This window comes from Pseudophryne corroboree, chromosome 6 (genome assembly GCF_028390025.1).
Source record: "Pseudophryne corroboree isolate aPseCor3 chromosome 6, aPseCor3.hap2, whole genome shotgun sequence".
Taxonomy (NCBI): domain Eukaryota; kingdom Metazoa; phylum Chordata; class Amphibia; order Anura; family Myobatrachidae; genus Pseudophryne; species Pseudophryne corroboree.
In genome coordinates this window covers 672,201,410-672,225,093 of record NC_086449.1, presented here as the reverse complement: position 1 = coordinate 672,225,093, position 23,684 = coordinate 672,201,410, and the positions used below count along the sequence as shown (strand labels likewise).

Here is a 23,684-nt window from a genome sequence, read left to right as displayed (position 1 = left end):
CTGAAAAGTTATCTGCCATTTAGAGGCTGAGGAAGAAAGAGGGGAAGAAATAATGTTATTTTAAGACTTTTCTAACTCACAACTCAAATACTTTTACATATGGAAGGTGTATAAACTAAAGATGAGCGGGTTCGGTTCCTCGGAACCCGAACCCCCCCGAACTTCACCCATTTTACACGGGTCCTAGGCATACTCGGATTCTCCCGTATGGCTCGGTTAACCAGAGCGCACCCGAACGTCATCATCCCGCTGTTGGATTCTCGCGAGATTCGGATTCTATATAAGGAGCCGCGCGTCGCCGCCATTTTTCACTCGTGCATTGGAAATGATAGTGAGAGGACATGGCTGGCGTCCTCTCACTTTGTTTCAGGGGGCTGCATATCTTTATTCTGGGGACCAGCAGTATTATAGGAGGAGTACAGTGCAGAGTTTTGCTGACCAGTGACCACCAGTATTAATACGTTGTCTGCCTGAAAAACGCTCCATATCTGTCACTGTGTTCAGTGTGCTGCATATATCTGTGCTCACACTGCTTTATTGTGGGGACTGGGGACCAGCAGTATTATATAGGAGGAGTACAGTGCAGAGTTTTGCTGACCAGTGACCACCAGTATACGTTGTCTGCCTGAAAAACGCTCCATATCTGTGCTCAGTGTGCTGCATATATCTGTGCTCACACTGCTTTATTGTGGGGACTGGGGACCAGCAGTATTATATAGGAGGAGTACAGTGCAGAGTTTTGCTGACCAGTGACCACCAGTATACATTGTCTGCCTGAAAAACGCTCCATATCTGTGCTCAGTGTGCTGCATATATCTGTGCTCACACTGCTTTATTGTGGGGACTAGGGACCAGCAGTATTATATAGGAGGAGTACAGTGCAGAGTTTTGCTGACCAGTGACCACCAGTATTATACGTTCTCTGCCTGCAAAACGCTCCATATCTGTGCTCAGTGTGCTGCATATATCTGTGCTCACACTGCTTTATTGTGGGGACTGGGGACTAGCAGTATTATATAGGAGGAGTACAGTGCAGAGTTTTGCTGACCAATGACCACCAGTATTATACGTTCTCTGCCTGAAAAACGCTTCATATCTGTGCTGCATTGTAGTATATAGTAGGAGTACAGTGCATAATTTTGCTGACCACCAGTATATAATATATAGGAGTACGGTACAGAAGGCCACTGCTCTACCTACCTCTGTGTCGTCAAGTATACTATCCATTCATACCTGTGGTGCATTTAAGTTTTGCACAGTTTGTTGACACCAGTATATAATATATAGCAGTATGGTACAGTAGGCCACTGCTCTACCTACCTCTGTTTCGTCAAGTATACTATCCATCCATACCTGTGGTGCATTTAAGTTTTGCACAGTTTGCTGACCACCAGTATATAATATATAGCAGTACGGTACAGTAGGCCACTGCTCTACCTACCTCTGTGTCGTCAGGTATACTATTCATCCATACCTGTGGTGCATTTAAGTTTTGCACAGTTTGCAGACCACCAGTATATAATATATAGCATTACGGTACAGTAGGCCACTGCTCTACCCACCTCTGTGTCGTCAAGTATACTATCCATCCATACCTGTGGTGCATTTCAGTTTTGCACAGTTTGCTGACCACCAGTATATAATATATAGCAGTACGGTACAGTAGGCCACTGCTCTACCTACCTCTGTGTCGTCAAGTATACTATCCATCCATACCTGTGGTGCATTTCAGTTGTGCGCAGTATATATAGTAGTAGGCCATTGCTATTGATACTGGCATATAATTCCACACATTAAAAAATGGAGAACAAAAATGTGGAGGGTAAAATAGGGAAAGATCAAGATCCACATCCACCTCGTGCTGAAGCTGCTGCCACTAGTCATGGCCGAGACGATGAAATGCCAACGTCGTCTGCCAAGGCCGATGCCCAATGTCATAGTAGAGAGCATGTAAAATCCAAAACACAAAAGTTCAGTAAAATGACCCAAAAATCAAAATTAAAAGCGTCTGAGGAGAAGCGTAAACTTGCCAATATGCCATTTACGACACGGAGTGGCAAGGAACGGCTGAGGCCCTGGCCTATGTTCATGGCTAGTGGTTCAGCTTCACATGAGGATGGAAGCACTCATCCTCTCGCTAGAAAAATGAAAAGACTTAAGCTGGCAAAAGCACAGCAAAGAACTGTGCATTCTTCTAAATCACAAATCCCCAAGGAGAGTCCAATTGTGTCGGCTGCGATGCCTGACCTTCCCAACACTGGACGGGAAGAGGTGGCGCCTTCCACCATTTGCACGCCCCCTGCAAGTGCTGGAAGGAGCACCCGCAGTCCAGTTCCTGATAGTCAAATTGAAGATGTCACTGTTGAAGTACACCAGGATGAGGATATGGGTGTTGCTGGCGCTGAGGAGGAAATTGACAAGGAGGATTCTGATGGTGAGGTGGTTTGTTTAAGTCAGGCACCCGGGGAGACACCTGTTGTCCGTGGGACGAATATGGCCATTGACATGCCTGGTCAAATAACAAAAAAAAATCACCTCTTCGGTGTGGAATTATTTTAACACAAATGCGGACAACAGGTGTCAAGCCATGTGTTGCCTTTGTCAAGCTGTAATAAGTAGGGGTAAGGACGTTAACCACCTCGGAACATCCTCCCTTATACGTCACCTGCAGCACATTCATCATAAGTCAGTGACAAGTTCAAAAACTTTGGATGACAGAGGAAGCAGTCCACTGACCACTAAATCCCTTCCTCTTGTAACCAAGCTCCTGCAAACCACACCACCAACACCCTCAGTGTCAATTTCCTCCTTACACAGGAAAGCCAATAGTCCTGCAGGCCATGTCACTGGCAAGTCTGACGAGTCCTCTCCTGCCTGGGATTCCTCCGATGCATCCTTGAGTGTAACGCCTACTGCTGCTGGTGCTGCTGTTGTTGCTGCAGGGAGTAGATCGGCATCCCAGAGGGGAAGTCGGAAGACCACTTGTACTACTTCCAGTAAGCAATTGACTGTCCAACAGTCCTTTGCGAGGAAGATGAAATATCACAGCAGTCATCCTGCTGCAAAGCAGATAACTCCGTTCTTGGCAGCCTCGGTGGTGAGAAACGTGTTTCCGGTATCCACCGTTAATTCACAGGCAACTACAGACTTGATTGAGATACTGTGTCCCGGTACCAAATACCATCTAGGTTCCATTTCTGTAGGCAGGCGATACCGAAAATGTACACAGACCTCAGAAAAAGAGTCACCAGTGTCCTAAAAAATGCAGTTGTACCCAATGTCCACTTAACCACGGACATGTGGACAAGTGGAGCAGGGCAGACTCAGGACTATATGACTGTGACAGCCCACTGGGTAGATGTATTGCCTTCCGCAGCAAGAACAGCAGCGGCGGCACCAGTAGCAGCATCTCGCAAACACCAACTCGTTCCTAGGCAGGCTACGCTTTGTATCACCGCTTTCCAGAAGAGGCACACAGCTGACAACCTCTTACGGAAACTGAGGAACATCATCGCAGAATGGCTTACCCCAAATGGACTCTCCTGGGGATTTGTGACATCGGACAACACCAGCAATATTGTGCGTGCATTACATCTGGGCAAATTCCAGCACGTCCGATGTTTTGCACATACATTGAATTTGGTGGTGCAGAATTTTTTTTAAAAAGACAGGGGCGTGCAAGAGATGCTGTCAGTGGCCCGAAGAATTGCGGGCCACTTTCGGCATTTAGCTACCACGTGCCGAAGACTGGAGCACCAGCAAACACTCCTGAACCTGCCCTGCCATCATCTGAAGCAAGAGGTGGTAACGAGGTGGAATTCAACCCTCTATATGCTTCAGAGGATGGAGGAGCAGCAAAAGGCCATTCAAGCCTATACATCTGCCTACGATATAGGCAAAGGAGGGGGAATGCACCTGACTCAAGCGCAGTGGAGAATGATTTCAACGTTGTGCAAGGTTCTGCAACCCTTTGAACTTGCCACACGTGAAGTCAGTTCAGACACTGCCAGCCTGAGTCAGGTCATTCCCCTCATCAGGCTTTTGCAGAAAAAGCTGGAGACATTGAAGGAGGAGCTAAAACAGAGCGATTCCGCTAGGCATGTGGGACTTGTGGATGGAGCCCTTAATTCGCTTAACCAGGATTCACGGGTGGTCAATCTGTTGAAATCAGAGCACTACATTTTGGCCACGTGCTCGATCCTAGATTAAAAACCTACGTTGTATCTCTCTTTCCGGCAGACACAAGTCTGCAGAGGTTCAAAGACCTGCTAGTGAGAAAATTGTCAAGTCAAGCGGAACGTGACCCGTCAACAGCTCCTCCTTCACATTCTCTCGCAACTGGGGGTGTGAGGAAAAGGCTAAGAATTCCGAGCCCACCCGCTGGCGGTGATGCAGGGCAGTCTGGAGCGAGTGCTGACATCTGGTCCGGACTGAAGGACCTGCCAACGATTACTGACATGTCGTCTACTGTCACTGCATATGATTCTATCACCATTGAAAGAATGGTGGAGGATTATATGAGTGACCACATCCAAGTAGGCATGTCAGACAGTCCGTACGTATACTGGCAGGAAAAAGAGGCAATTTGGAGGCCCTTGCAGAAACTGGCTTTATTTTACCTAAGTTGGCCACCCTCCAGTGTGTTCTCCGAAAGAGTGTTTAGTGCAGCCGCTCACCTTATCAGCAATCGGCGTACGAGGTTACTTCCAGAAAATGTGGAGAAGATGATGTTCATCAAAATTAATTATAATCAATTCCTCCGTGGAGACATTCACCAGCAATTGCCTCCAGAAAGTACACAGGGACCTGAGATGATGGATTCCAGTGGGGACAAATTAATAATCTGTGAGGAGGGGGATGTACACAGTGAAAGGGGTGAGGAATCGGACGATGAGGAGGAGGTGGACATCTTGCCTCTGTAGAGCCAGTTTGTGCAAGGAGAGATTGATTGCTACTTTTTTGGTGGGGGCCCAAACCAACCAGTCATTTCAGTCACAGTTGTGTGGCAGACCCTGTCGCTGAAATGATGGGTTTGTTAAAGTGTGCATGTCCTGTTTATACAACATAAGGGTGGGAGGGAGGGCCCAAGGACAATTCCATCTTGCACCTCCTGTCTGACACTGCAGTGCCACTCCTAGATGGGCCAGGTGTTTGTGTCGGCCACTTGGGTCGCTTAGCTTAGTCATCCAGCGACCTTGGTGCAAATTTTAGAATTAAAAATAATATTGTGAGGTGTGAGGTGTTCAGAATAGACTGAAAATGAGTGGAAATTATGGTTATTGAGGTTAATAATACTATGGGATCAAAATGACCCCCAAATTCTATGATTTAAGCTGTTTTTGAGAGGTTTTTGTAAAAAACACCAGAATCCAAAACACACCCGAATCCGACAAAAAAATTTCAGGGAGGTTTTGCCAAAACGCGTCCGAATCCAAAACACGGCCGCGGAACCGAATCCAAAACCAAAACACAAAACCCGAAAAATGTCCGGTGCACATCACTAGTATAAACCACACCAAGGGGCTGATTCAGAGGTGAATGCTATTAAGATTTTTTGTGCAGTTGGGCGATACTTTTATTACTGTGCTGGTGTCGTACGGCGTGAGTTACACGCCGCATGCGTCCCTATGCCTGTGCAGTGTCACTCGCAGACAGGATTTAGATGCATATTGATTGACAGTTAAGAACCGTTTGTGTGTGGTAACGGGGGTGGTTAGAAAAACACGGGTGTGGCGTGACTGTTTTATACGTGTGTCGGAGCCAGTGGCTGCGTCCTTGTATGTAGTTTCACTGACGCTTGTTGTCCATTCTAAGTAGCCGTAGGGCTACCAAGTGCTACCATGCCTAGACTCTACAATAAAAGGAATTGGGCCATACTAGTTTCCCTGCTGACAGCTGTGTAGTCATATTCAAGAGATAATGGACCCAGAGAAAGTGGGTTAACTGTGGAAGATTATCCAGAGCAGGCTACTGCAGGAAGGAAGATAGCAGTGATGTGTTACAGCAGCAGCCAAGGTCCCTTCTCGTTATATGGTCAGTAATGCTAAGATAAGTGGAGTTCATTACGTACATGCCAGACAATCAGCTCTCTAAATGTTATAATTTCTACCTGTCACATCATTAATTGGTTGCTTTGCTAAAGGGTAGGTGTTAAATTGAATTGATGAGGGACAATGTTTCTACTGAGGCCACTTTTGGTCCTATAGCACTTGAACTGCAACATCTGTGTCAATCTGTAGTTCCAGCAACAGCTTGAAAAATGCAGAAAATTTAAAATTGCCATCTCGAATATCTACTCAGACATGTTTTTTTTTTTCTGTAATGAAAATTCTAGAACTCCGTTGTTATCTCTGATTTCACAAGCCGCACACTGTGACACAAGTCTCCAGTACTCTTTTTGCATTCACTGTAGTGTGGTAGCGGAACATTTTCCCTCTTCTGGGACAGAATGTTCTAAAGGTAAAATGCAATAAGCCTTGTACCAGATAGGCAATGTCATCTATAGAAGCCAAAGGGAAAATGTATGCAGCATTCTGCAGAGAGGGATCCAAAGTATTCATTCTGACTCACCCCTGCGGCATGTACAAGCGTAGGACGAAGGCTGCATATGCGCAGTAGGACTCTCAGATCATAAACCCGGAAGTCCTCACAACACTCCAACATCTCTTATTGGGAGAGTTTTCTTTTGCAATTTTATTTGCATTTATTCATACATACAGTGATAATAAACATGCATGTGATAATTGGCGGGATGTATCACATTCAGTATGTGGTGCCTGATACATCCTGCCCTAGATCTGTGCCTGACTAGTGGCCAGGTGATTGAGTTGTGGGTGGGATCAGCATTTTGCCGAACCACAAGATTGCAGCATAAAAGGGGAATTTCCAGCTTCATGGTTGACTGATAACTCTTTACATGATAAAAGGGGTTATAGACTAACCTTGTTTTACAGTCTGAGGGGCTTATTCACCAAGGCAAACTGGCACCTTACACATGCAGAAACAGTAGTTTCCATATGTATTAAAGAACAGGCCCATTCATCATTGGAGTCCCGTTCATTCATCAGGCTCCAAAAATTGAGAGTTTTCAGAGCTTGATTGTGGGTACTGATGCCACCTTCAGATGGTTTTAGCCCCCTCAGTGCCATTCCTGCCTATTTGAAGGAGCCTGAATTGTGAGTGCATAAGTAAATTAAGTTCATGCATAGACACTAACAGTGACTGATAGTGTGAACATGGCAGTATTTGTAACTACTGATAAGTGTCAACCGCTGAAAATTATAGGGAGTTAAAAACATTTTCATCACACATTTATAATGAATTGCCCCTGAGTAATCAAATTCATTCCCGCTTGTATTAGAACTGGGACCTAATTCAGAGCAAAAAACATGTGCACTGTACGGGGGGCAGATATAACATGTGCAGAGAGAGTTAGATTTGAGTGGGTTATATTGTTTCTGTGCACGGTAAACGCTGGCTGCTTTATTTTTACACTGCAATTTAGATTTCAGTTTGAACACAGCCCACCTAAAATCTAACTCTCTCTGCACATGTTACATCTGCCCCCCCTGCAGTGCACATGGTTTTGTCCATTAGCTAACAAATTTGCTGCTGTGATCAGATCTGAATTAGGCCCTTGGTGCAGTATACAATGCATAGACACATTTGTTCATTCTATACCAGAAAATATTGTATACTTCTATATATACAGTTGTACTCATAAGTTTACATACCCTAGCAGAATTTGTGATTTTCTGGCCATTTGTCAGAGAATATGAATGATAACTCACAAACTTTTCTTTCACTCATGGTTAGTGGTTGGGTGAAGCCATTTATTGTCAAACAACTGTGTTTACTCTTTTTAAATCATAATGACAACAGAAACTACCCAAATGACCCTGATCAAAAGTTTACATACCCCAGTTCTTAATACCGTGTATTGCCCCCTTTAACATCAATGACAGCTTGAAGTCTTTTGTGGTAGTTGTGGATGAGGCTTTTTATTTTCTCAGATGGTAAAGCTGCCCATTCTTCTTGGCAAAAAAGCCTCCAGTTCCTGTAAATTACTGGACTGTCTTGCATGAACTGCACGTTTGAGATCTCCCCAGAGTGGCTCAATGATAATGAGGTCAGGAGACTGAGATGGCCACTCTAGAACCTTCACTTTATTCTGCTGTAGCCAATGACAGGTCGACTTGGCCTTGTGTTTTGGATCATTGTCATGTTGGAACCTCCAAGTACGTCCCATGCGCAGCTTCCGGGCTGATGAGTGCAAATTTTCCACCAGTATTTCTGATAACATGCTGCATTCATCTTGCGATCAATTTTGACCAAGTTTCCAGTGCCTTTGTACCTCACACATCCCCAAAACATCAGCGATCCACCTCCGTGTTTCACAGTAGGAATGGTGTACCTTTCATCATAGGCCTTGTTGACTCCTCCAAATGTAACGTTTATGATTGTGGCCAAAAAGTTCAATTTTGGTCTCATCACTCCAAATGACTTTGTTCCAGAAGTTTTGAGGCTTGTCTCTGTGCTGTTTGGAGTATTGTAAGCGGGATGCGTTGTGGCATTTGCATAGTAATGGCTTTCTTCTAGCGACTCGACCATGCAGCCCATTTTTCTTCAAATGCCTCCTTATTGTGCATCTTGAAACAACCACACCACTTTTTTTCAGAGAGTCCTGTATTTCAGCTGAAGTTATTTGTGGATTTTTCTTTGCATCCCGAACAATTTTCCTGGCAGTTGTGGCTGAAATATTTGTTGGTCTACCTGACTGTGATTTGGTTTCCACAGAATCCCTCATTTTCCACTTCTTAATTAGAGTTTGAACACTGCTGATTGGCATTCTCAATTGCTTGGATATCTTTTTATATCCCTTTCCTGTTTTATATAGTTCAATTACCTTTTCCCGCAGATCCTTTGACAATTCTTTTGATTTCCCCATGACTCAGAATCCAGACACGTCAGTGCAGCACTGTATGAAAGATGCAAGGGTCTTTCAGGAGTCCAGAAACTCACTGACCTTTTATACACACACACACACTGATTACAAGCAAACAGATCACAGGTGAGGATGGTTACCTTTAGTAGCCATTCAAACCCATTTGTGTCAACTTTTGTGCATGTTATCAGGCCAAAATCTCCAGGGTATGTAAACTTTTGATCAGTGTCATTTGGGTAGTTTCTGTTGTCATTTTGATTGAAAAAGAGTAAAGATAGTTGTTTGACAATAAATGGCTTCACCCAACCACTAACCATGAGTGAAAGTTAAGTTTGTGAGTTATCATTCATATTCTCTGACAAATGGCCAGAAAATCACAAATTCTGCTAGGGTATGTAAACTTATGAGCACAACTGTAGATGTGTGATGATTGTAATATGCTCAACAAGCCTTTGAAATATTAATATAATGGAAAAGTGACAATAATAATAATAATAATAATAATAATAACAATAATATGGGATAATAATCTACCTGTAAATAATACATGCTGTGCTCTGGCAAGTGCTACAGTTGTTTAGGTCTTGTCCAGTTCGATAGAAGTTGCGCCTGTTTAATAAAGCCATAAAATAATTAATATATTGACTACATACAATATATTTGCATAAAGGTACTACCACATGCATGCACAGGCATATATAGATGCATCCAGTGCTATACAGTAGAAGACAACATGGATAATTTATATTAAGCTCACATAGCACAAACACTGACATTAAACATGTTTGAAGTTATTGATACTGCTTTTGTACCAGGTTATATGTTAAAGATGGTGTTTTATAGGGGTGGTCTTCTGTTTGCCGGCGGGCGGGCTCCCGGCGCTCAGTATACCGGCGCCGGGAGCCCGACAGCCGGCATACCGACAATTATTTTCCCTCGTGGGGGTCCACGACCCCCATAGAGGGAGAATAAAATAGTGTGGCGCGCGTAGCGCGCCACCGTGCCCGTAGCGTGGCGAGCGCAGCGAGCCCGCAAGGGGCTCATTTGCGCTCGCCAAGCTGTCGGTAAGCCGGCGGTCGGGCTCCCGGCGCCGGGATGCTGGTCGCCGGGAGCCCGACCGCCGGCCAGCCGTAGTGAACCCGTTTTATAGACGTACACAGCATTTAACTATGCAATGGGTAGATTAGGCAAAACCAGATCAATGCATATATTGCTTTGTCAGCCAGCAAATTCACAAGGCACTATTGCAATATCGTCACCAGCGGTGGCAACTAACGCAATGAACTAAGGGGGCCAGCCTGGCCCGTTTGAAATGTGTGTGTGCGCGGGATCGCGATCTCACACATGAAGACTTCAATGATCTGCATCAGCGGAATCTCCAATAAGTCAGATTGCCACTCTCTCTGCTAATTGCAGCCCGGACTGGAACCCCCTGGGGGAGAAAGCACTTCCCCTTGGTACTGCCTGTCTGGCTGTGATTAGCAGGAGCATTTTCAATGGCAAGCCACTGTCACTTCCAGGCTAGGCTGTCACTAGGCTGGTGGAATTTACTCAGGAAGGCTTCAGCCCTGCAGCCGCTAGGTAAAATCCACTACTGCTTGTCACCTTCTTACTTAAATAAAATAAACAGGGAATATCTGAGTAGATTAATAGGTAAACACCATAAGTTTAAGAAAAAAAAAGTCTACTATGAAATTATTATCAGAATATTTGTGCTGCTAAGCAAAGGCAGATGCCAGAAACGTAGTCATGCCAGGAACGTCTGGTAGCGATGTATAGTAGTGATGTGTAATGAGTGGGATGAATGAAAACAACACAGATCTTAGTATGGGTACACACCAGGACGATTTCGTCCTGATGGCCCCGATTTCGATGCGTTGTGCGAGCAACTGGATGGGAATTGTATCTTTTCTGCTAACGATTCCAATCCGAAGCGCGTACCCACCGCTCGCACGTCGGATTGGAGATCTTGATTGCTGAATACATGTCACCGTGCATCGGATCGGTATCGGGGAACCCACTCTCTGCTTACCGTGTGCATCAGGAAGCAGGGAGCTGGCGGGGGGATCGGACCATGATCAGCTAGTGATCGTGGTCTGAGCTGCATCGCGCTGGTGCGTAGGCACCCTTAGACTGAGCTTTGAGATAGAGCGCAGAATGTGTATATATTGCAGACACAACAGGCCGGCTACACCATCTGAAATCTATACACTTTCTGAACATGATTAAACCAAGCGCAATGACAAAGAAAAAGGAAGGCTATGCCCAGCCTATGTAATTCACTCTCAGGTGTCTCTTTTATAACTATCACTATTTTTCTCTCCTGTTACATATGAGGTAAATTACCATCCACATTCTAGTGAATTATGTAATAATATTTTTACATTATGAATTCAGTTTTTGCATGATGGATGTACTACTATACATCGGAGCATACTGTACATCTCCTCCAACTGAAGTCTACATGAAAACAATCATTGTTATTATCTGTTAACAAGTTTATTTCCAGTTATAAACAGTTCTGTTAAATGTGATTATTTTCCCGTTTAATATATATTTTGTATTCATTGGTTCATTTTATGCATTCTTATGATAAGCCGCAATTACAGTCACAGGAGACAAAAAGTGGACACAATAGCAATACAGCCAGGGGTGTATTAAAGCCAGAGGGGGCCCATGTGCAGCAGTTATATTCAGGTCGATGGAGGATGCATGTTGGCAAAGTGCCAGAGCCCTTGTTATCACTGTGTGACCCCACCTGCCCAAAGATGTCACTAGGAAGATGGAGCTGTGAAGGCAGAGGGACCTGCTTGTCAGCACACAATAAGTATAATCTGGGTGCAGGGTGTAGAGTGCAGGGCCTCATTATAAGTACACCTAGGACTGCAGCAGAGTGTAACTAAACTGCAGCCATGTTGTTTAGAATGTCTCGCTTGCCAATGCAAAGACAGGTTACAATGACATGGGCCCTCATTCAGTTGTGGTTGAGGCACTGCTTCTGTTGCAAAGTAACAATTATCAGCACTTTGCGCATGTGCAGGACCCGTTCTGCTCATACATGAATGGGTCCTGCGATGACGGACGCAGATCAGACTGATGCCGTTTTAGGGCGGGAAGGGGGTGACAGCAGTCTTGTTCCTTCCACCAGAGGCATGTCACCGCCATTGCAGGGTAGGGACGATGCCAGGAGCTCCGTCAGAGGATGGAGTTTTCCTGGCCCCTTGTTAGATCCTGCGGTGGCCTGCTTGCACAGCCGGCCGATGGCGTCGGATAACATCCGATACTGTATCCTAGGATGCAGTTTGGATCAGTACCGCAGCAGGAGGAGTGACACCCCCTGCTGCATTACCATGTTAGTGCTATTGCTGCTGCTGCTGAATGAGGGCCATGAAGCGATATGAACTGGTGAAGGGATGACAGGGGTTCACAGTTTAGATACAACATTGATTTTCCCCTGTGATTTAAAAATAATCTATTTTTTTTCTTTTAAACCATGATAACAGATAATTTAGACAAGTTTGGAATAGACCAACATTTTAAAACATTTTAATGAAAATGCTAACGTATTTTTCAGGCTCATTACCACTATATACAGTGCCACAGACATTCTTTGCTGTCTAGGGTTTTGTTTTCACATGTGTATAGTTCATTAATTCAGGAAAGTACTGTCTGCTCTACAAAATGCTGAGCACAAAGCCGGCTTTCTAGCATCCCACTGATGATTTCTATGTCACCTCGTACAGTTGCTTGTTACATTGTAAATGTATTCCTCCAGTATCACAGCAGCATTGATAAACCACCAGCTCCTATGATAATGTTCACAGCAAGAGAGAGAAAAGTAGTTGGCAGGTAGCTTAACACGATTTTGTCAGACACTATACTTGTTTCTTGATATAAGAAAAGCAACTTTTGTGGGTGTTTTGTATTTTCTCTAAATTAGCTACAGGGCCAGCGTCACCATTAGGCAGTGTTAGGCAGCTGCCTATGGGCGCCGGCACTTCAAGGGCGGAACTGAGTGGGGGGAAAAAAAATTTAAGGCTGTAACAAGGTGTGTGCTGCGCAGCCTTCGCTTGCGTGAAGGGACGTGAGACGCCTGCTCCATATTCACACAGTGTCGGATCTGCCAGACCAGGGCTGGAGCCGCATGTCCGGGTCCTGTCCCCGCCTCCCCCTCTTCCGTCGCTCGCTGCCTTCCTGCCCATCTTCCCCCTACCTGTTGAGTGGCATCACAAGCTGTGCAAGAAGCTGCTGCTGGAGTCCGAGGAGGAAGCCACAATCGGGGAGTGGCACTTTCACCTAGGGAGAAAGTGCCACTAACCACCAGCTGATGTGCCCTCACTGCCAGCGGCCTGAGTTGTGCGGCGGCGGTGGAGAGTCCAAGCCCAGCAGCCACTACCCCATGCAGGAGTTCATCTTCAAGGGCTAAATCCACCGCCTGACCACCTCATTGAGAGCCACAGGATCAGCCAAAAGGACAGACAACCACGGTCAGTGTCTTGCACAACAGCTGGCTGTTATTCATTTGACAAGCAGGAGGTTCTGCAGCAGCTGCTCCTCTCTAGTGACTGAAAGGTGTCAATTGCCTCAACAACATGCCAAAATGTGTGAATATATAGTGTGTATGTAAAATATAATATATATATATATATATATATATATATATATCCAGCTCCCGGCCATTTGTTTTTTTGACGTTCAAGACTTCAGATCTATTAGCAATACGTTTTCAATTATAAATTAGACTTATACCATCCATCTAGTGCATAGGTCTGATTAGATAGATTCTTATATTTAACTCCTTTATATTCCTAATGCCATGGACACTGGAGGTATCCCTATTCACGACACCATAAATAGCATTACTTTATTACATACAATATTTTTTTTTAAATATACATATATTTCATTAAAACTTTTTAATTCATATATCTATAAAACACATATAATTTAAAATTAATGAAATATATGTATATATTTTTTTAAATATTGTATGTAATAAAGTAATACTATTTATGTATGCACTAGATGGCTAGTATAAGTCTAATTATTAATTGAAACTTATTGCTAATAGGTATGAAGTCTTGAACTTCAAAAAAATGGCCACGGGGACACTGGAAGCTATGTCCCTGAAATTGTTAATAAGTAATGGATATATATGCTTGACATCTTATCCACTACTGTGTTCGATATGATGTGATATAAATGACTCAAACACAAGTATTTATCTAACCCTTTATAGGTATTATACAGATGGTATAAATCTAACTACCATTTAAAAATTCAATACATATAAATAGGTTTGAAGTTTTGAACTTCAAAAAAATGGCCACGGAGACACTGGAAGTTATCTATGTTTTTAAACCATTAATAAGCAATTTATACTATATATATATATATATATATATATATATATATATATATTTGATATCTTATCTGCTATATTAGACATGATGTGATTTACATTATATTTGTATTCGGGTAATTATTGGAGCCAGGTGTAATAAGCACACACACCCTGACGAAGTCCGACTAGTGTGATGAAACGCATTCAGTGTGGCCAACAGAATACGTGACGTGCTGACGTCACATGACACTTGAAGTGCTGCAATCTGGCCCGGGAGTAACCCTTTCATCTGAGAGACACTGTGAACTGCCTCTAGCGTTACACCGTCCGGGGGTGGAGAGATGGGTGTTGCAGCCAGGAGCTGGTGTTATACCAGAGTTTTTTTTAACTATGATATATGTGAGTTTTTTATTTCAGTAAACGCTATGTGATTATCTATTCACTGTGTGCACCCTCCATGGCAATATATCCGGCACTCCAATTAGATCATTACTCAGCCCGGTGCCCTCACAGTATAACATACATACAGTTTAATGCGGATAGGTGCGCCACTCAAGGCTGGCTTGTGGAGAAAAATGATGACACCAGACCACAGTAGTCTAATCAACGCTTCAATCTTATATCCTGAAGAATATCTTGCTAATAAGATTGAAACGTTGATTAGACCACTGTGGTCCGGTGTCTAATTTTTCTCCACAAGCCAGCCTTGAGTGCCGCACCTATTTGCATTAAACTATATATATATATATATATATATATATATATATATACACACACACACACGTGAGTAAATACAGGTTGGGTATCCCTTATCCATAATTCAAAATCCAAAATTTTTGGGTCCCCTACTGAGATAATGACGTATGTATTATATACATTATCTATAAATATATGTATTTATAAAATATTTACACATTACGGCAGACAGCATCCCCTTTTTTACACATTACGGCAGACAGCGTCCCCTTTTTACACATTATGCCAGACAGCATCCGCTTTTTACACATTACGGCAGACAGCGTCCCCTTTTTTACACATTACAGCAGACAGTCCTCCTTTTTTTACACATTACGGCAGACAGTGTCCCCTTTTTACACATTACAGCAGACAGCGTCCCTTTTTTTACACATAACGGCAGACAGCGTCCTCTTTTTACACATTACGGCAGACAGCTTCCCCCTTTTTACACATTACGGCAGACAGCTTCCCCCTTTTTACACATTACGGCAGACAACGTCCCCTTTTTTACACATTACGGCAGACAGCGTCCCCTTTTTACACATAACGGCAGACAGCGTCCCCTTTTTACACATTACGACAGACAGTGTCCCCCTTTTTACACATTACGGCAGACAGCATCCTCTTTTTACACATAACACCAGACAGCACACCCTTTTTACACATTAAGGCAGACAGCATCCCCATTTTACACATTACGGCAGACAGCGTCCCCTTTTTACACACCCTTTTTACACATTGTGGCAGACAGACAGAATATATACATAGATAGATAGATAGATAGATAGATAGATAGACAGATAGACAGAATAGATTATACTTACTGTCTCTGCTGGCAGTCAGGCTCCTTGGTGCAGCTTGATGGCGGATGATGATCCCGGGCAGGGGAGAAGAAGAAGGTGGAGGGAGGTGGAGGAGGGAGCCGCAGCAGCGCAGTGTAATTGGTGGAGGCGCTGCTGCTGCTGTCCCTCTCCTTCACCATAGGCTGCCCTCCGCCGCTGTGCCTTGCTAAAGTATTCACCCCCCTTGTCTTTTTACCTATTTTGTTACATTACAACCTGTAATTTATTTATTTATTTTATCTGAATTTTATGTGATGGATCTGCACAAATTAGTCTAAGTTGGTGGAGAGAAATGAGAAAAATTTATATAAAAAATAATTTTTATGAATAAAAATTTGAAAATTGGCATGTGCATATGTATTCACCCCCTTTGCTATGAAGCCCCTCAAAAGTTCTGGTACAACCAATTACCTTCAGAAGTCACATAATTAGTGAAATGAAGTCCACCTGTGTGCAATCTAAGTATCACATGATCTGTCAGTATAAACACACCTTTTCTGAATGGCCCCAGAGGCTGCAATACCACTAAGCAAGAGGCATGACACCATGAAGACCAAGGAGCTCTCCAAACAAGTCAGGGGCAAAGTTGTCGAGAAGTACAAGTCAGGGTTGGGTTATAAAAAAATATATCCCAATCTTTGATGATCCCCCAGAGCACCATCAAATCCATCATCTTCAAATGGAAAGAACATGGTACCACAACAAACCTGCCAAGAGAGGGCCGGGCCACCAAAACTCACAGACCGGGCAAGGAAGCCATTAATCAGAGACCAAAGGTCCAAAGGAGCTGCAGAGTTCCTCAGCAGAGACTCGTGTATCTGCGCATGTGACCACAATAAGCCGTACCGTTCCATAGAGCTGGGCTTTATGGAAGAGTGGCCAGAAAAAAGTCATTACTTACTGCTTAAAATAAGGCACGTTTTGAGTTTGCCAAAAGGCATGTGGACAACTCCCGAAAATGTATGGAGGAAGGTGCTCTGGTCAGATGAGACTAAAATTGAACTTTTCAGCCTATTTGTTGTTTGCTTCACAATAAAAAAAAAAATATTTCTCATACGTCCTAGAGGATGCTGGGTACTCCAAAAGGACCATGGGGTATAGACGGGTTCCGCAGGAGACATAGACACTTTAAGACTTTAAATGGGTGTGAACTGGCTCCTCCCTCTATGCCCCTCCTCCAGACCTCAGTTAGATTCTGTGCCCAGAGAGACTGGAAACACACCAGGAGAGCCCTCCTGAGTTTCTCTGAAAAAATACTTTTTTTAGGTTTATTTTTTCAGGGAGCACTGCTGGCAACAGGCTCCCTGCTTCGTGGGACTGAGAGGAGAGAAGCAGACCTACTTTTGTGAGTTAAAAGCTCTGCTTCTTATGCTACTGGACACCATTAGCTTCAGAGGGTCTGATCACTTGGTATAGCCTAGCTGCTCGTTCCTGACCCCACCGTCGTCCCCCTCACAGAGCCAGAAGAAAAAATCCGGGTGAGTAACCGAAGCAAAGAAGACTTGATTACAGACGGCAGAAGAGTTCAGTCTAGGAGGTACTACGCAGCGGTCGCGCTGCGCGCCATTGCTCCCACACACAAGTGGCACTACATGGGTGCAGGGCGCAGGGGGGGGCGCCCTGGGCAGCAGTGATACCTCAAATTCAGCCTGGCAAAAGTAGTATACAGTGCATAGGCTCTATATACAGACCCCCGCCAGTATTAAAAAAATAGCGGGACATAAGCGCGCCATGAAGGGGGCGGGGCTTGGTTCTTCCAGCTCTAGTCAGCGCCATTTTCTCTCCACTGCAAGCTGCAGAGACGCTGGTCCTGGCCTCCTACACTTCTGTCACAAGTAACAGGGTGCTAAACGGGAGGCGGGGGGGGGCACAACAGATTTTGGTGTTGATTATTATTTTAAACAGCGCTGACAGGTCTGGGGCATTATTATATGCTTTCAGACCGGGTTGGGCGCTGGGTGTGAGCTGGCAAACTCCCTCTGTGTTTCTCTGATAGGCCTTATTGTCGGTCTGTCCCCTGTAGCCGGTGAGATAGTGGTGTCGGTACGAGTGTCGACATGTCTGAGGCTGAAGGCTCTTCCCAGGAGGAGGCTGGTGTGGGGACAGAACAGTGTGGGGGAGTGAATCTGTCGGCACCGCCGACTGCTGATTGGGCAAATATGTTGAGTGCCTTGAATGCAAATGTGGCTTTGTTAAATAAGAGATTGGATAAATCTGAGGCTCAGAACCAAACACGGAGACAATCCATGGAAGATGCTTTATCCCAAATGCAGTCTCCCTCAGGGTCACAGAAACGTCCGTTTTCCCAAATAGCAGACACAGATACCGACACGGATTCAGATTCCAGTGTTGACTATGGTGATGCCAGGTTGAATCCTAAACTGGCTAAGAGCATTCAGTACATGATTGTGGCAATAAAAGAGGTGTTACATATCACGGAAGACCCTGCTGTTCCTGAGACAAGGGTCTGTATGTTTAAAGGAAAGAAACCTCCAGTAACGTTTCCTCCCTCTCATGAACTGAACACTCTTTTTGAAAAGGCTTGAGAAAAGCCTGACAAAAAGTTGCTGATTCCCAAGAGAATTATTATGGCACACCTGTTCCCCTCTGAGGATAGAAATAAAAGTGGGAGTCAACCCCCAATGTGGACAAGGCTCTAGCATGGCTGTCCAAGAAGGTGGTGCTTCTTTCCCCTGACACGGTGGCCCTAAAGGATCCTGCGGATTGTAAGCAGGAAACTACTTTGAAATCTTTTTACGCCACTACGGGTACGCTGCTCAGACCTGCCGTAGCATCGGCATGGTTGAGTAGTGCAATTGAAAAGTGGGCAGATAACTTATCATCTGACTTGGACACCCTGGATAGGGATAGCATTCTTTTGACACTGGGTCATATCTATCTAAGGGAGGCTGCGAGAGATATTGGTCTCTTGGGATCAAGGGCCAATGCCATGGTGATCTCGGCTAGGAGAGCGTTATGGACTCATCAATAGAATGGTGTTGCGGACTCTAAGAGGGCTATGGAGGCTCTGCCGTATAAAGGAGGTGTTTTGTTTGGTGAGGGCCTCGCGGACCTGGTATCTACAGCTACCGCGGGTAAGTCATCTTTTCTACCGTATGTCCCTGCACAACAAAAGAAAATGCCTCTTTATCAGATGCAGTCCTTTCGGTCTAATAAATTCCAAAAAGGACAAGGGTCCTCCTTCCTTGCTGCTAGAGGTATGGGAAGGGGAAAAAAGTCGCCGGCTGTGGCAAGCTCCCAAGAGCAGAAGTCCTCCTCGGGCGCTGCCAAATCCACCGCATGACGCTGGGGCTCCACTGCTGGAGTCGCACCGGTGGGAGCACGTCTTCAACTCTACAGTCAGGTCTTGGCTCATTCGGCCCTGGATCCTTGGGTGCTAGAAATAGTGGTCCAAGGGTACAAACTGGAGTTTCAAGACTTACCCTTACCGATTTTTCAAATCGGACTTACCAGCTTCTCTTCCGGAAAGGGAGGTAGTATGCGCTGCGATACAAAAGCTGTGTCTACAGCAAGTTATTGTCACGGTCCCCCCGTCACAATAGGGAGAAGGTTTTTATTCAAGCTTGTTCGTGGTCCCGAAGCCGGATGGCTCGGTCAGACCGATTCTAAACCTAAAATCCCTCAATTTCTTTCTAAAAAAAATAAAATTCAAGATGGAATCTCTCCGAGCAGTTATCTCCAGTCTGGAAGGGGGTGATTTTATGGCGTCAGTCGACATAAAAGATGCCTACTTGCATGTCCCAATATATCCTCCACATCAAGCTTTCCTGAGGTTTGCTGTTCAGGATTGTCATTACCAGTTTCAGACGTTGCCGTTTGGTTTTTCCACGGCTCCGAGGGTTTTCACCAAAGTAATCTCGGAAATTATGGTGATCCTGTGCAAGCAGGGTGTCACAATTATCCCTTACTTGGACGATCTCCTGATAAAGGCGAGATCAAAGGAGCAGTTACTAAGAAACGTTGTGCTCTCCCTGACAGTCCTGCAACAACATGGTTGGCTCCTAAATTTGCCAATGTCACATTTGGTTCCGACAACACGGCTGTCATTCTTGGGCATGATCCTAGACACGGAACTGCAGAGAGTATTTCTCGCAGTAGAAAAAGCTCTGGAAATCCAGAACATGGTCAAGGAGATTCTGAAACCGGCAAGAGTGTTGATTCATCAATGCACGCGGGTGCTGGGGAAGATGGTGGCAACATACAAAGTCATTCCGTTTGGCAGATTCCATGCCAGGGTGTTTCAGTGGGACCTGTTGGACAAGTGGTCCGGGTCTCACCTGCACATGCACCAGAAAATAAGCCTATCCTCCAGGACCAGAGTATCTCTCCTGTGGTGGCTCCAAAGTTCTCACCTCCTGGAGGGGCGCAGGTTCGGGATCCAGGACTGGGTCCTGGTGACTACGGATGCGAGTCTCCGAGGCTGGGGAGCAGTCACACACGGGGAAAATTTCCAGGGAAAATGGTCAAGCCAGGAAGCTTGTCTGCACATAAACATTCTGGAATTGAGAGCCATCCACAACGGCCTTCTACAAGCAGAACATCTTCTTCGTGGTCTGCCTGTCCTGATTCAGTCGGACAAAATTACAGCACTGGCGTACATAATCCACCAGGGTGGAACAAAGAGCAGAGCGGCAATGGCGGAGGCCACAAAAGTTGTCCGCTGGGCGGAAAAACATGCAAGCACTGTCAGCGGTCTTCATTCCGGGCGTGGACAACAGGGAAGCAGACTTCCTCAGCAGACACGATCTTCATCCAGGAGAGTGGGGTCTGCATCAAGAGGTCTTTGCAGAAGTGACAAGTCGTTGGAGAATTCCTCAAATAGACATGATGGCGTCTCGCCTCAACAAGAAGCTTCAGAGGTATTGTTCCAGGTCGAGGGACCCTCAAGCCAGTGCAGTGGACGCCCTGGTGTCACCGTGGGTGTTTCAGTCGGTATATGTGTTCCCTCCGCTTCCACTCATTCCAAAAGTAATAAGGATCATAAGAAGAACAAGGGTTTAGGCGATACTCATTGTTCCAGATTGGCCACAGAGGGCCTGGTATCCGGATCTTCAGGAATTACTCATAGGAGATCCCTGGCCTCTTCCTCTGAGAGAGGACCTATTACAGCAAGGGCCGTGCGTGTTCCAAGACTTACCATGGTTGCGTTTGACAGCATCGCAGTTAAACGCCAAATCCTAGCTCGGAAGGGTATTCCCGGTGAAGTCACCCCCACTCTATGTAAAGCTAGAAAGGAAGTAACGGCGAAGCATTATCACTGTATTTGGAGAAAATATGTGTCTTGGTGTGAATCCAAGTAGGCTCCTACGGAAGAATTTCAGCTGGGTTGTTTCCTCCATGTTTTGCAAGCAGGTGTGGATGCGGGCCTAAAGTTGGGCTCCATTAAAGTGCAGATTTCGGCCTTATCGATTTTCTTTCAAAAAGAATTGGCCACCCTTCCAGAGGTCAAGACTTTCGTCAAGGGAGTGCTGAACATCCAACCTCCATTTGTGCCCCCGGTGGCACCATGGGATCTTAACGTGGTGTTGCAGTTTCTTATGTCACACTGGTTTGAACCTTTCCGAAAGGTTTAGTTAATATTTCTCACTTGGAAAGTCGTCATGCTTTTAGCCTTGGCGTCCGCAAGGTGGGTGTCGGAATTAGCAGCTTTGTCTTACAAGAGCCCCTTTTTGATCTTCCATGAGGATAGAGCGGAATTGATAACTCGTTAAAAATTTCTGTCAAAGGTGGATTCTTCGTTTCACATGAACCAACCTATTGTGGTGCCTGTGGCTACTGAAGCCTTGGCTGATTCAAAGTCTCTCGATGTAGTAAGAGCTTTGAAAGTTTATGTAGCAAGAACAGCTCGTATTAGGAAAACAGAGGCTCTGTTCATCCTGTATGCTCCCAACAAAATTGAGGCTCCTGCTTCTAAACAGACTATTGCACGCTGGATCTGTGATACGATTCGGCATGCTCATTCTACGGCTGGATTGCCGTTACCGGATTTGGTGAAGGCCCATTCTACTAGGAAGGTGGGCTCATCTTGGGCGGCTGCAATAGGAGTCTCGGCGGTTCAACTTTGCCAAGCGGCTATTTGGTTGGGTTCAAACACTTTTGCTAAGTTCTACAAGTTTGATACCCTGGCTGATGAGGACCTCATGTTTGCTCAATCGGTGCTGCAGAGGCGTCCGCACTCTCCCGCCCGGTCTGGAGCTTTGGTATAAACCCCATGGTCCTTTTGGAGTCCCCAGCATCCTCTAGGATGTATGAGAAAACAGGATTTTAATACTTACCGGTAAATCCTTTTCTCTTAGTCCATAGAGGATGCTGGTCGCCCGTCCCAGTGCGGACTCTGGCTGCAGTACTTGTTAGTAGTTATTACTTAGGTTACATGACGGTTGTGTTTCGGTTAAGATCAGCCTGTTGCTGATTTTGGTTCATGCCATTAACTGGTGTTAGTTAAAAGCCATGTTGTACGGTGTGTTGTGGTGTGAGCTGGTGTGTATCTCACCCTTGGTTTAACAAAAATCCTTTTTCTCTAAATGTCCGTCTCCCTGGACACAGTTCCTATAACTCAGGTCTGGAGAAGGGGCATAGAGGGAGGAGCCAGTTCACACCCAATTAACGTCTTAAAGTGCCCATGTCTCCTGTGGATCCCGTCTACACCCCATGGTCCTTTTGGAATCCCGTCCATCCTCTACGGACTAAGAGAAAATGATTTACCGTTAGGTACTAAAATCCTATTTTTATTTTTTTTCAAAGTTATAGGCATGTTCTGTGAATGAAATCATGTAAAACCTTCAAACAATCCATTTTAATTCCAGGTTGTGAGGCAAAAAAACATGAAAAAAGCAAAGAGGGGTAAATACTTTAGCAAGGCACTGTATAAATAAATATATATATATATATATATATATATATACAAAACAGAAACCCTCCTCCTGCGCTATGTACAAAGACAGAAATAGGATCTTACACAGTGTGTCTTTTTCCAGTAAGTCCCCTGTTAGAAAAGACTAAACGAAGTAGAAATGTATGTCAATAGTGAAATTGGCGCCAAGGGGTCGTATCAACACCCAATTATTAAACCATCCCTAACATGGATTTGCACAATAACATGTTGAGTTTTAAAAAGAACAATATGTTCCTTTCAAACATTTATTATAAAATATACAATGTCCGTGATCATACAAAAGTAGCAACAATAACTTCCTTCCACAGTTGACACAATTCGGTGGTCACATTGAGAATAATATGTAAGAAAAATCCTTTACAAGACTCCTCCTTCTTCTTATTGTAGATTGGAGGTTGCGTCAATTAAGTAGATAACCAACGCGTTTCGTCTTAAACCAAGACTTCATCAGGGATAAAGCTACAATTGTAGAACAATAATCAGGACATTTTACTTATACAACATTGAACAACAATTAAAATATGTAATTTACGAGAAGAACATATCATAAAAAAAAGAACATGTCATAAAAAGGATGTACAGGCCATGATACAACAGAGGAAATTGTGAATACAAACACAAATAAAATAAAATTTAATCAAAGAAAACATACCTCAATTGATAGATAAATACTGTCAAATGTATAAATAAAGCAATGGGAAAAATCGTTCTCGGACACTCGATATGACCAGGTGGACCACCAGGGCTTTAAACGTTTGGTCCAACAAAGCCTGATTGAAAAATATTCATTGAAATCATAAACCCCACAAAAAGACTATACGTTAGGCACTGAATGTGTACTAAGACCCGTACCTCATAAGCCAGTGCTGGAATAAAATATTTAAATACTCAGGTACACAG

The 23,684-nt window shown here is 44.6% G+C and overlaps 2 protein-coding genes across 6 annotated transcripts in view; one reads left to right on the top strand and one right to left on the bottom strand.

Annotated features, from left to right (window-relative positions):
- DOCK2 (dedicator of cytokinesis 2) overlaps positions 1 to 23,684 on the top strand; it is a 1,781,615-nt gene that overhangs the window by 1,035,397 nt on the left and 722,534 nt on the right. The gene's annotated exons all lie outside the window — the stretch shown is intronic.
- The window catches only part of INSYN2B (inhibitory synaptic factor family member 2B), a 249,720-nt gene that overhangs the window by 47,418 nt on the left and 178,618 nt on the right, over positions 1 to 23,684 (bottom strand). For both annotated transcript variants that reach the window (XM_063928262.1, XM_063928261.1), the window contains one exon: positions 9,479 to 9,553. In XM_063928262.1, the coding sequence (XP_063784332.1) occupies positions 9,479 to 9,553 (75 nt within the window). The remainder of the gene's footprint in view (positions 1 to 9,478; positions 9,554 to 23,684) is intronic.